The sequence below is a fragment of the Melanerpes formicivorus genome, unplaced genomic scaffold, assembly GCF_026170545.1.
Source record: "Melanerpes formicivorus ecotype bairdi unplaced genomic scaffold, bMelFor1.0.p_v2 SCAF_36, whole genome shotgun sequence".
NCBI lineage: Eukaryota > Metazoa > Chordata > Aves > Piciformes > Picidae > Melanerpes > Melanerpes formicivorus.
Window position 1 is genome coordinate 5715847 of NW_027142388.1, and position 13403 is coordinate 5729249.

Sequence of the window (13403 nt, forward strand, 5' to 3'; positions counted from 1 at the left end):
TTTTCAACAGAGCACATAAAAGCAGCAGCTCCATTTCTCTGAGGGTTGCACTGCAGCATCTGCCACCCAGAACAGCACAGAAAGGATTTTCCAGTGCTAGGGATTTTGAATCTGTAGACTTTCAGAGGAGTCTGCAGATGGTACCTTGCTCCTCATGCCTCTTAGAAAGTGGAAAAAGAGAAGAAATTCTGCAGTAGTATCATAAAGTGGTGGAATTTTGTTATGGAGGGAGATTATAGTATCTCCTTTGGCAGGAGAGCTCTCACGAAAGCTTCAAACAAGTGCTGTGATTGACAAGTACATTCTGTGAAAATGAACAGCTGCAAAGAATCCTTAGAAAGAGGAGTTTCTGGACATGAAATAAGAATGGAATCACATGAACAAAATGCAAGCAATACACAGTACCTTGCAGAGTAATGCCTAATGTTAAAAGCACCAAAGCCCTCACCATTAACTGGTGGGATTGGAGACAGAAGATGACTGGGCTGAAAGGCAGGCAGGATGTTTATAAACAAAGCAAAAGAGCAATGAAAAATCATGGCACAGAACAGATCATTGATTAAATGGGTGAGCAATTTGCCACAGCGCATGGGGTGTGCTGCAGGGATATAATAGATGGCTTTGCAAAGTGCTTAGGAATGGTCAATTACACGGTTAAACCATACAGATGTCTGCAGCACCATGAGCTGTGGGAGGACAACCCTCTTCTATTTGTATCTCTCAAAGGGAAACATTCCTCCGTGCAGCTTCTGTTTGGGTGGGGTTTTTTTGGGTTTTTTTTTGGGATTTTGTTTTGTTTTCCTCCAAATAACCAAAGTAAGGAATGGATCTGCATGAAACCTACACACTCTGGTTTCCATTTCATGCAAAATAATTTATGCTGTATTAACCAAACAAGCAAACAAACAAAGGCAGAACAAGCTATCACAACAGGTTTCAGGACTTGTTTTTCCTTCTGAGCTTTGCTTTTCTCCCATAGAATCAATCAGGGTTGGAAGGGACCACAAGGATCCTCTAGTTCCAATACCCCTGCCATGGGCAGGGACACCACATACTAGATCAGGCTGGCCAGAGCTATGCCCTGCAGCAACTATCTTTTGTCCCAGTTTTCAGTCATTCATTTAACTAAACAGAAAAATTGTTTTTTCTTCCCTCAATAGAGAACTAAGAGGCTGGTTTATTATTTTACTGAGTGGAGATCAAGATTTGAGGGATGAGGGAAATGAGTAAAATAAAAGAAAGAATGGGGGAAAATACTAAGAAGTATTTTTAATGTTGTCATAATTGCTTTCTCCATGGGTGATTACGATGGCTATCACTTCTGGTTCACCATCTTCTGAAGTGTACACTTTAGAAAAAATATAGAGGTTTTTCCGACTCATTGGACCATTTCAGAGCAAGCAGTGAGAAAGCATTCAGCAAGAGCTGGATTTAGCAATTTATCCCAGGAAAGTTAATGAAGCTGTCTCTACTGGACAATACAAAGCAGAAGTGAAGGAGCTGGGAAAGCACAGTGGTCTGGCCAAGCACAGTACCTGTGTTAGCAGACTAAAATTACTACTCCTGCAACACAGATGTGCTTTGCGTTTATTATAGAATTGGTTCTGTTGGAAAAGACTTCTAAGATTGAGTCTAACTATCAACTTAAGACCACCATGGCCATTAAACCATTTGCCAAGATTCCATGCTCTTCCTCTGACTAATATTAGTCTTAGTGCAAAGCTAAGATCATTCATGATTGCACTATAGTGTAAATTAGTGCACAGCTAAGGTCTTTGAAAATTACAGTATCACAGTATCACAGTATAACTTAGGTTGGAAAGGACCTCAAGGATCATCGAGTCCAACCTATCAACACACACCCCATGACTAGACCATGGCACCAAGTGCCACGTCCAATCTCCTCTTGAACGCCTCCAGGGTCGATGACTCAACCACCTCCCTGGGCAACCCGTTCCAATGACGAATTACTTGCTCGGTGAAGAATTTCCTCCTCACCTCGAGTCTAAACCTCCCCTGGCACAGCTTGAGACTGTGCCCCTTTGTTCTGGTGCTGGTTGCCTGGGAGAAGAGGCCAACCCCTTCCTGGCTACAACCACTTTTCAGGTAGTTGTAGAGGGCAATGAGGTCACCCCTGAGCCTCCTCTTCTCCAGGCTAAACAATTGTACTATATGTTACTCCTTGTAACCCAGGAGCTAGTTACTGCATGTAAGCAAATGACTAACTGTGACAATCAGGGAAGGGTTCTCCCCATGGCTAATGAAACGTGCACATTTTTAAAGCACTGCCACATTAGATATCGTTTCTCACTAAAAGAGAAGTAAATTCCCAAGTAAACATAACAATGAGACTTTGAAGGGGTAAGAACAGCAAGAAAAAAACTATTTAGGTTCTAATAAGTGGAAATTAATGCACTGAGCAGAATTAAGACTTTACAGGCAGCAGAAATAAGTAAGAAAAAGAGTTTAAATGGTGCATAACTCAGAAATGTAATCATGTGCTTTTTCAAGCACGTGAGCAATTCCATTAAACTAATCTGCTTTAATTGCCAGTAAGCTTAGAGAGACTACTCACATGCTTAAATTCAAACATATGATTAATTATTTCCCTAAAAGAGAGCCCAGTCAAGAATGAATAATGCCCACAAATGTTGTATGTATGCGTTTAAATGTTTCAAGTTATTTGACTCAGCATTCTAAACTAAGACTTTTAAATTAGCTTTTTGATGGAAAATCTGCTTCCTGGATGCAGAACATTCTCAGAAAACAGCATCTGAATTATTGCACAGAATTATTTTGCTGAGAGTCAATAGCTAATCACCTAATAGAAGGTTCAAAGGTAATCCATTACAAGTAAGTGAAACAGCTCATATTCTGTACATCTTCAATATGCTTCATAAAACAATGCAAAAAGCACGTCCTTATGGAAGTTCAAGTTGTACATAGGAGCCAAAAATGATTTTTCTCTCAGCTTTCACCAGTAAACTGACCTTGCAGAACTGGAATTTCAGATGCTAAAAACCTTCACACACATAGATTTCAACAATGACCAAATGCTTGCTGTTCAGACTGTCACAGGAATCTATTAGGCACCAGTTAGCATCTCTGATCATACCCCTGAATTAATTATATTCATTTTGCCTCTACTTATTGGGTACTTTACAATATTGGGTAATGTTGCCTTTAAATATTGGGTATTATGTATCATATCCAGAATCACAGACTCTCAGAATACTAGGGGCTAGAAGGGACCTCAAAAGAGCAGGAAGGTCATTCTGCCCCTGTACGCTGCACTGGTTAGGCTACATCTCAAGTACTGTGTCCAGTTCTGGGCCCCTCAGTTTAGGAAAGATGTTGACTTGCTGGAACAAGTCCAGAGAAGGGCAACAAAGTTGGTGAGGGGTTTGGAACACAAGCCCTATGAGGAAAGACTGAGGGAGCTGGGGCTGCTTAGCCTGGAGAAGAGGAGACTCAGGGGTGACCTTATTGCTCTCTACAACTACCTGATGGGAGGTTGTAGACAGGTGGATGTTGGTCTTTTCTCCCAGGCAGCCAGTACCAGAACAAGAGGACACAGTCTCAGGCTGCACCAGGGGAGGTTTAGATTGGACGTTAGGAAGAAGTTCTATACAGAGAGAGTGACTGCCCATTGGAATGGGCTGCCTGGGGAGGTGGTGGAGTCACCATCATTGGAGGTGTTCAGGAGGAGACTTGATGGGGTGCTTGGTGCCATAGTTTAGTTATTTAGGTGGGTTGGATTGGTTGATGGGTTGGACGTGATGACCTTGAAGGTCTCCTCCAACCTGGTCTGGTCTATTCTATTCTATTCTATTCTATTCTATTCTATTCTATTCTATTCTATTCTATTCTATTCTATTCTATTCTATTCTATCATGTAGTCCAACCCCACTGCCAGAGCAGGATCACCCATACCAGATCACACTGGAACGAATATCTCCAGAGAGGGAAACTCCACAACCCCCCTGGGCAGCCTGTTCCTGTGTTCCATCATCATCACAGTGAAAAAAATTTTTCCTCATGTTTATATGGATCTTCCTAAGTCTCAAACTTACTACTTGGTGTTGCTGCTTCTGTATTTTACTCTTATTATTTCTTAAAAAAACAAACAAACAACAAAACCAAAACCAACCAACCACCAAGACACATCCTCACCAGTATCATTAAAACTGGGATAAAATATTCATCAAGAAGCTGCCTGATGTCTCTATTGTGACAAGTAACAACTGAACCCGAAGAGGTCAATCAGCTCATAATGTACTGCACTTTATTCTGAGTGAAATGGGAACAGAGAAGATGAATAATTAATTGGTTCTACAATAAAAAAGGAATTTTGTTCACAACTTCCTATTCTGGCTTGGCCTTTAAACGTGAAGTTCAACAGATGCTGCCTTCAGAGCGGAGCACTGGCTCACCCTGATACATATTCTGTACTCGTGTTTGAGTCAGCATTTGAGAAGACCTGTTGCCATATGGAAAACCAGGAACAATTCCTCTAAATAATTACATCAGTTTATTGCTGTCTGTTGCCAAGAGAAACAAGTCTTGTTAGTAATAGCCACTTGCGTTGCCAAGTAACTTAATCTTTAGGGAAACGAAATATGCACCATCACTAGCACTTCCCTAACAATAAATATCCTTTCTAACTGATATCATCAAGGCCCATAACTGCATCTTTGTTCTGACAATTTCCTAAGCTAATCTCTGCTCAGCCAAGGCTTGATGGGCTAGGAGGTGTGAGTTATCACACTTGGCTTGAGGCATGCACAGAAATGGTATCTGAGTATGAGCTGGGCAGTCTAGGCTGCCCTGACAGGCCCTGGGGAGAAATCAGAACTTTTAAGGCAAGTGAGATAAATGCTTAACAGACAAGATCAACTGCATGTTAGAAGCATCCATTTCTCCACTTATCAGGAGTCCAGGTGGAGGTGGTGTCAGCTTCACTGAACATTAAAGTTAGGGTAGATTAATCCAGGTCAGGTGCTCTCCCACCCAGGCTGCCAGCAGAAATGGAAGCCAGTCCTTGTCAGCCTGATTAAACTTTTCCTTTGGGAGCAAAGCCTGGCAAGAGCTGAGCCTGATGATGAGCTTGTTCTGTAAAACCTGGAGGCTGGGATTTTTGGACTACAACAGCTGTCCAACATCTGCAAGCGTGAGGCCTCTTAGTCAGGTGCTTAAAGGGAGATATAAATGTTGGCTTGAGTAACCCAGGAAAGCCAAGCTGGCACCTTCCTCACACTGCAGGCACTGTTGTAGTTTTGCTATTCCTTTCAGTTCATTATCACTTGTAAACTTTGAAAACCTGCTGTTTAAGTGTTATCACCCAAATTGTTGCAGACAGCAGCTTACCATTTCTCATTGTTCTTTCCACTTAAATTTAATTCCAGTTTGAAAAGACAGCAATGACAATCCTCCTTTTTTGCCCTCTCAAGTTTATTGGATTGAGCAGGCTTCCCCTCTACAGATCCTTGCGCTGCAGTTCTCTTTTTCTGTCTTTTGTTTTCTGAAAACATGAATATAGCCCTGAAAAACACCACTTCTGCCTTAGGTACCACTTTGTTGCATCAAACAGCTGCAGCCTGTCTCACCGAAATCACCTTGTGTCATTTTAACTCAGCTGTGTTTCTAAGCAGTTCCTGATAAATTCTGTCTAACATGTTGCAGTCTCCCCCACAGCTATTATCAAATCTGCACTATTCAGATGGATGTTTGATGGGCCCTTTATTTAAGGCTCACATTACAGAAAGCATTTTTCAGTCTTCAGTGTTTCCTCCCTAAGACAACTGAGATTGTTGATTCAAGAACAACCTTGTAGTTGTTGCTGACAGCAACTTGACAAAACTACAGAGCTAATTGTGCTCTTCTGGTTTCTCTGTGCTCTCTGTCTCTGATTCATTTTGCTATGCTTATCCACTCTCACATGTTAACAACTTCTAATCAACTTCTAGGATACTTTAGTGGTTGAAGGCTTTTATTTTTTTCATTAGGAGAAACATTTCCTGTGCAGATGTCAGAACAGAACACTCTTTTGTTTTATTCTTTTCTTGTTTGGAAAAAGATACCATGGGCAGAATGATTTCATAGAAGACATACAAAGTTCTCACCTGTATAAGAATACTGATGACAAGGAAATAAAACCCTTTGTCACTAAGGCCTTGTATTTCTGCTTTATATTTCTCCTTTTCCCAAGAGATCGGTTACTATGTCTAGGACATCCTTTCTATATGAAACTACTTTGTCACGCCTCACTGCTATGTTGAGTCAGGGTATAAATACTCTGTAAGATCTGATTTGGACCACAATTTATGCCCCTCTCCTTTCAAATTTCTTCCAAGGACCCATTTCTGTAATGATATCCATGGGGGGTGGGGGAGTGGGAAGAACTATTCTCTATGTTCTGTTTGCTTTCAATTATATTTTATTGATTTAAGGTATTTCTATGAGAAAGCCATTCTATCAGAGCATATTTCTGCTTAACTGATAGCAACTGAATTCTTCCAGATATATCTCCCCATTTTTTCTCCACCACCATAACTTTTATTAGGACAAATCCCAAGCCAGTATTTTAAATCTAACTTGGTAGAAGTAGCAAACCTCTTAGCCAAGGTATCTGGACAAGTCAGATGTCAGCACAGACCTCCATCCTTCCAATCTACAGCTGATAATATCAGAACTAAGAACATATGCTCCTGATTAAATGGATTTAACCTTATTCCTGGAGCAACAATTCATAATTATTTTACTGTGCACACACACCTAGTTTTCTTTTTAAAAATGAATATATATTAGTCTGCAGGGTACAGTGTATATTGAATCAATTGTTTGCAATACAAGTAAGGAAATAATCTAAGTACACAGAGCAATCTGTGTAGCTCATTTTCTACTTATGGAGGTTGATCCTTTGTCTTCATAATTCCAATAGTGTACACAAATGGGCATTGACAATTTACAGCTATTTGCTTCCTAAGGCTCTCTATTTCCTTTGTATTTCTCAAGGTCACATGGACTCAGCCAAACCTGAAACAGTCATTTTAATTCCCAGTCTTTTCATTTCACTACGATGTAATTATCTTAGAGATTTTTTTGTGGAGATTTATTTATTGTTTTTTCTTTTTTTTCTTCTTGAGTAAGTATACAATAATGAAAATTCAAGTTACCTAACTCAAATTAAGTCACTGTCACCAATATTTAAAACTTAACAGCATTTTTTAAAATTACATAAGCAACCCAAGCATGAAAAATATCCTTTATGATACCATTTCAGAGCAGTGGCACCAAATCCTTATCTTACAATAACCTGTGACTCAAACATTAAGCCCAAACCCTCATCACATTTTTCTTCCAAAGTTGCATATTCCTTGAGTTATATACAGTGTCCTTTTTATATCTGGACTAAAACATCTTTAGGTGATACAAAATGGAATATTCAGCCTCTTACTTTAAACTCCATGCATTAAATTATCTTCTTAGATACCCATATGTAATTCTAGAGATTTTAGACATCAGAATTTGTCCTTCTGTATTCAGGTGCAGCAATGTGTATACTTTACCTTTCTCCTCTACCCTTGCTAATGCAGTATTTTATGGATGACAGACCACCAGCCCAAGTGGCTCAAGGCACCTTGACATGCTTGAATTTAAATCCACACATTTAAATCCATCATAAGTCTGTGTGCTTTGTAGCATCAAGAGAGTCTTAAAGATAAGTATATGCCTAAATATTATGCTGAGCTGGGGCTAGAAATGAGGTTTATTCTCTGAAGGAGCAGAACAGTTGCAATACCCCAGTACAGATTAATGATGCTGTATGAGACTTATCTGTGTATATAGCAGGAAGAGAAAAGTCTCCATTAATAAAAGAGAAAATAATAATTCAGCAAATGCTGGAAATTGTAATAAGCAGAAAAAATACTTGAGCTCATGCTGAACCACAGGTTTCATCCTGTACTGCATTCAAGAGAATGATTTTTTACCTTGAATACTATTTGCTTTTTACTGAAGAGGAGTGACACTAGTGTTCCAGAAGTCCATGATACAAGTCTTTATGATAGAACATTGCTAGTGTGAGATAATTAACTTGTTATGATATTATTTGAATGAGAAAAACTTACTTGAAGGCATTGGCATCTCCATGTACCTTATAGTTGTCAGCACTGATTCTTGAGATAACTCTTGTGACAGCAATGAGAATACCAATATTGACCTGAGGAGGAAGAAGGAGCAAAACTTGGTCAGGGAAGTAAACACTGACTGTGTCAAAGGTACAAACTATCCTAGGAGTGTACAAATACAACAGAAAACCAGAACTTTGCATGTTAACATTTATCTGGCAAAAGACATGTCCAGTTTGGGACTGGTACAGTTTGACTCCTGTCAATGGATTTCCCTCTGCCCACGGTGGGTAGCTTTTGCTTGTGCTTTCCTTCCTTCAGGAACAGTCCTTGTCTGCTTAGGATAAGGATGGATTGGCACATTGCTTCACAGCTTAAGAAGTACTCGGATTCTCTGTGCACACAAAAAAGTCCCCTAACAATCTACTACCAAGCTGATGAATTAGACAAGAATTTCAGTGAACAGGAGCATGTGTCTGCATGCTCTTTGGTTTTGTGTTTGCACATACATAGACTTCAGAAAGCAACTTTCCTCCTACAACCCCTGTTTCTTACCAAAGTCCGCTTGCAGTTTGAGCACAAGATTATTTTGAAATAGCAATGATGAAAATAAGTTAAGCCTGAACCCTGCTCTTCAAAAGCCCTGCTCTTTTTTATGTCAGGCTCAGCAGAAACATCAATAAAATGAAAAGAACCCCAACCAGAAAAGAAGGAAATCTTGAAATGACTAACACTGAAAAATGTCTCACAAAAGAGTTTGCTCTGGAGTCACAGGTGAAGAAATAAGGAAATACTCTATCACTTAAAGGAAATGCAACAAAGACTGTCTAGTTGTGCAAAGATCCCAGAGAAGAGAACATGAAGGTTAAAGATGCATTTCCATCTTCCTCTCCAAAGTTGTGCATCACCTACAACTTTAGCGTCAAGTTAAGAACGAGGGCAGAACAAAAAGAAAGAGAAGACTGCAAAACAGTGCTCAGTTAGAACTTGATGATCACACTCTCTTTTGACAGAAATATTCTAATGCTGAATATTTCCTTAGCATCTTTCAAATCTTCTGACCACAGTTATTTTTCGATTTCTAAGGGCAGATCCTCACCTGGTATAAAGTAGGAGCAGAGCTGTGATCATTCATTTCTGCCACAGCTTTTTAGCCTGTCCAAAGAATACCAAGTCTATTACTAGTAAACACAAGTGTACTTGCTGTTCAATCAGCTTTACAGAGATGAGGAAGAGGTGAAATTCAATAGTCTTCAGATGATTTTCCCTATTCCCACCAAATCATATTTTCTAATAACTTTTATAAATTCTTTGAGGTGATAACAAGTATTTTTAGGAAACCCATTTATATGCTAAATACACATGCTGACTGAAGCAGCACACGATGAATGTGAACAAGGTACACTTTCTCCTCTCCTCCTCCAAACTCTCCAGTTTGCTGCTGCATGTTCACCAAACCATCATCCCTGTTCCTCCAGAATTACACAGAAAACGTCTCTGTACCCCTAACTTCTTTCCTGACACAGTATCTTTCAGGAGCCTTTTAAAACCTTTTAACCAAAATATCAGTCTTTCCTTTTGACAATTCCTTGTGGATGTCTCACTGACAGTTCAAGTTCATCCTAACACAGATGCTCTGTAATCATTTTTTTCTGATGACTGCAGACAGCAGCACACTTCTGCCAGCCTCACAAGTGCTTAACTGATGCTTTCCTCCATTCCCAATTATTTTTCACACACTCCTAGGTTTTGCTTGCTGCACAATATCTTTAAATATGAGCAGATTTTTCCTAAATAGCATATAATCAAATACTGGGGGTGCTGATTGACAGCTGCCTAAACATGAGCCAGTAGTGTGCCCAGGTGGCCAAGAGGGCCAATGGCATCCTGGCCTGCATTAGGAATAGTGTGGCCAGCAGGAGCAGGGAAGTCATTGTGCCCCTGTACTCTGCATTGCTAAGGCCACACCTTGAGTACTGTGTCCAGTTCTGGGCCCCTCAGTTTAAGAAGGACATTGAGACACTTGAACATGTCCAGAGAAGGGCAGTAAGGCTGGGGAGAGGCCTTGAGCACAAGCCCTATGAGGAGAGGCTGAGGGAGCTGAGATTGTTTAGCCTGGAGAAGAGGAGTCTCGGTGTGACCTCATTGCCCTCTACAACTACCTGAAAGGTGGTTGTAGCCAGGAAGGGGTTGGTCTCTTCTCCCAGGCAACCAGCACCAGAACAAGAGGACACAGTCTCAAACTGCACCAGGAGAAGTTTAGGCTCGAGGTGAAGAGAAAGTTCTTCACCGAGCGAGTCGTTCGTCATGGGAATGGGCTGCCCAGGGAGGTGGTTGAGTCACCATCCCTGGAGGTGTTCAAGAGGAGATTGGATGTGGCACTTGGTGCCATGGTCTAGTCATGAGGTCTGTGGTGACAGGTTGGACTCGATGATCCTCAAGGTCTCTTCCAACCTTAGTGATAGTGTGATACTTCTCTTAAAAAGTCCAATGAAGTCAAAAAAAGAAAAGGCTGAAACCTCTCTTGGAACCTCATTCTTCAAACTCTGAATGTCCTACCTCTTACAAAAATCTATGAAATTTAAGAATGATAAGCACCAACAAATGAATACTTTGAATATTGCAAACTCTCACTCAAACTGGACATGAACCCTAAGAGCTGGTCATCAAAAACCAGCACAAGATAGTCTCAAAGGAGACAAATTTGATGGTCTTATAAAGCATAAACTTTAGCATTTCTAGATTACTGTTAACTTCAGTATACATAAAAAACCCCTAAATTAAATTGGAAATTAATTTCCTAAGTATTTGGTATGGTTGAAATGGGCATTTTAAAAAGCCTTGAGCATCTCCTGTTTTGCAGTCAGTGAAACTACATCCTTTCCAGGGTGTTTAATATGTTTAAAGGGCGAGGAGGAAACATTGTGATCTCACTGCTGATAAAAAACAGGGCACTTGTAAAATTAGCAATGAACCATTAGCCTTGACTCCCAGAGTTCCATATTTGTGGTTCCTGAGCCACATGAAAATTTTGGCTTAGCTATTTTAAGAAATTAGTGTAATCTCCTTCAGACTAAATAAACAGATTATCTACAAATGTATTCCTTTGTTAGTGTTTCAGTCAGTAAAGCATGGAGGTATTTCCTTTGCTATATAATGGGAAACCAAAATACAGCCACTGAACTGTCTCACCAGTGCTTTTTATTTTTATTTGGCATCTGATGTAAATACTTTGCCAAGTCTTTGAATGTGAGTACGCTCAGTCGATGAAACACTCATTATGCTTTAACCTATATCAGAAGGTTCAAAGTAGGAGAATAAACATTTGGATAAGGGAATTGTTTCTGCTTCCTACTTCTTATTTATCTGAAAGGACAGATGACCTGGTAGCTGCAGGGGTTTTGCCTTAAAACAACACAGGAACACAGAATATTTTTACTTGCAGGTACTGGCCACCCTCTACGTTCAAAAATACACATCTAGTAACATTAGTGCTTGTTTCCTAACTCACAGGACTCTTTTCAAGGCAGCTTGTCCAACACCAGGCACTCACAATTCTCTTCAAAATCAGTATGAGCTGCCAGTTCCTATTATTGTAAGCTTGATCCAAAGCCCACAAGAGCAAATGGAAAGATCCCAATGACATCAGGGTGCTCTGGCTCACTCTAGTGACAGCTTCAACTGACTAGAAGTTGTCAGATCGTGAACAGAGTTAAATGAGTAAAAAGGATCTCTTTCAAAATCTTATCAAACTTTTGGCAGACCAGATACAGTGAGACAAACTCTTTCTTTTTTTTTCCAGAGGTTTCACCTAGATTTCCTCCAAGACTCACGAGATTTTTGTTTCTTCTTTATTACAGCACAGAAATCCCATGTGTAAAATCCCCCTGATGTGGTGTGTTGCATCCTAGCCAAGAAAAGGCTTGGCAGCACAGAGAAACCAAAAGATGGATAAAACACATTGCCTTAATTAAATCCATTGACCAGCTTCCCTCTAAAACCACAAACTATTTTAGGCTCCACTTCAGTTTTGGGCAATGGTACAGGGAGCCATAACTGACTCTTCCAATCTAAACCTCTAGTGAGGTTTAACATGCTTTCTCTCATGGGTGTTACGCATTTTCAAACACAGCTAGCTGACTAAATTAGACCAGGATTAAAATTAGAGAGAATGATTTTGGAAAGCCTGATTCCACCTTTAGCTATCACAGAGCAACTACAGATGGAACAGAATAAATTGAGTTGGTTTAGACTTCTGTGTATATGACTTCATATCAATGTAGTATCTCGCTAGTCAGAGCTGACAGACCAAAACTTTCAGGTTGGAAAGGAAACACACCAAAAATAAAAATAATCATAGAATGGGTTGGGTTGGAAGGGACCTTTAAAAATTGGCTAATCAGTAAGCAGGGACATTTTTAACTAGATCAGTTTGCTCATCTAAATACTAAAGTGCAACATATTCATGACTTCTACTCTTTCCTCATATGAATGCTTAATGTCTCATCTCTTACAATCTGTACCCTTGTTCTGAAAAATGTCACATGCTTTCCTGTGGTTAATAAGGAGAAATTCAAGTGTAAATTAATGGAGGGATTTAATTTTTAAATGGTAAAAGTGGTCATAAGTGAGTATTGAGAAGAAAGAATGAGCAGCTTAGCAGCTGTGGTCTCTTCATTTGTTCTCTGATCCACCACAGTGCTTAAGCAGACACTTGATTTCAATGACTCTGAGGAATCCTACTGTCTTGGGGCCTTGAAACACTATGGGTCCAATTCTGTCACCTTTTCCCATGATGACTGTTGTCTAATAAAAGACACAAATTGTCACTTTTCAATCAGTGGGCCTGCCCGCAGAATAAGGTGCTGCTCAACTTAGGGAACTCCCTGCAGAATAAGATACTGTTCAATTTATGAAACTCTTACTAATTCTGCACTGGTACATAAAAGTGGAATAAATACCAAAAGAACTTAATTAATCACATATGTTCAGCAGGTATAAGGGAGACAATATTTTCTTTTCTATTGAATATTCATAAGCAAGTCCCATCTGAAGACAGTGATGGAAAATCTCAGCCTGAGACCTAACAAACCCACCAGGAAAAATAGCTACTTACAAGGAAAACAATAGAAAGGATCTGCCACTACAGCCCAGTATCTGCCCCCTGCAAGGGGCTGTTGAGTCTGCAGCACATCCACTGATCCTTGTACACAGATGCTTTCTGCAGAATTTCCTTAATTCTGCCATATGTATGGAAACTCACCAAGGCAGCAG

General features: G+C 40.0%; 1 protein-coding gene across 3 annotated transcripts in view; it reads right to left on the reverse strand.

Moving 5' to 3' along the window:
- ADGRD1 (adhesion G protein-coupled receptor D1) overlaps nt 1-13403 on the reverse strand; it is a 166578-nt gene that overhangs the window by 25010 nt on the left and 128165 nt on the right. For all 3 annotated transcript variants that reach the window (XM_068157400.1, XM_068157401.1, XM_068157399.1), the window contains one exon: nt 8130-8221. In XM_068157400.1, the coding sequence (XP_068013501.1) occupies nt 8130-8221 (92 nt within the window). The remainder of the gene's footprint in view (nt 1-8129; nt 8222-13403) is intronic.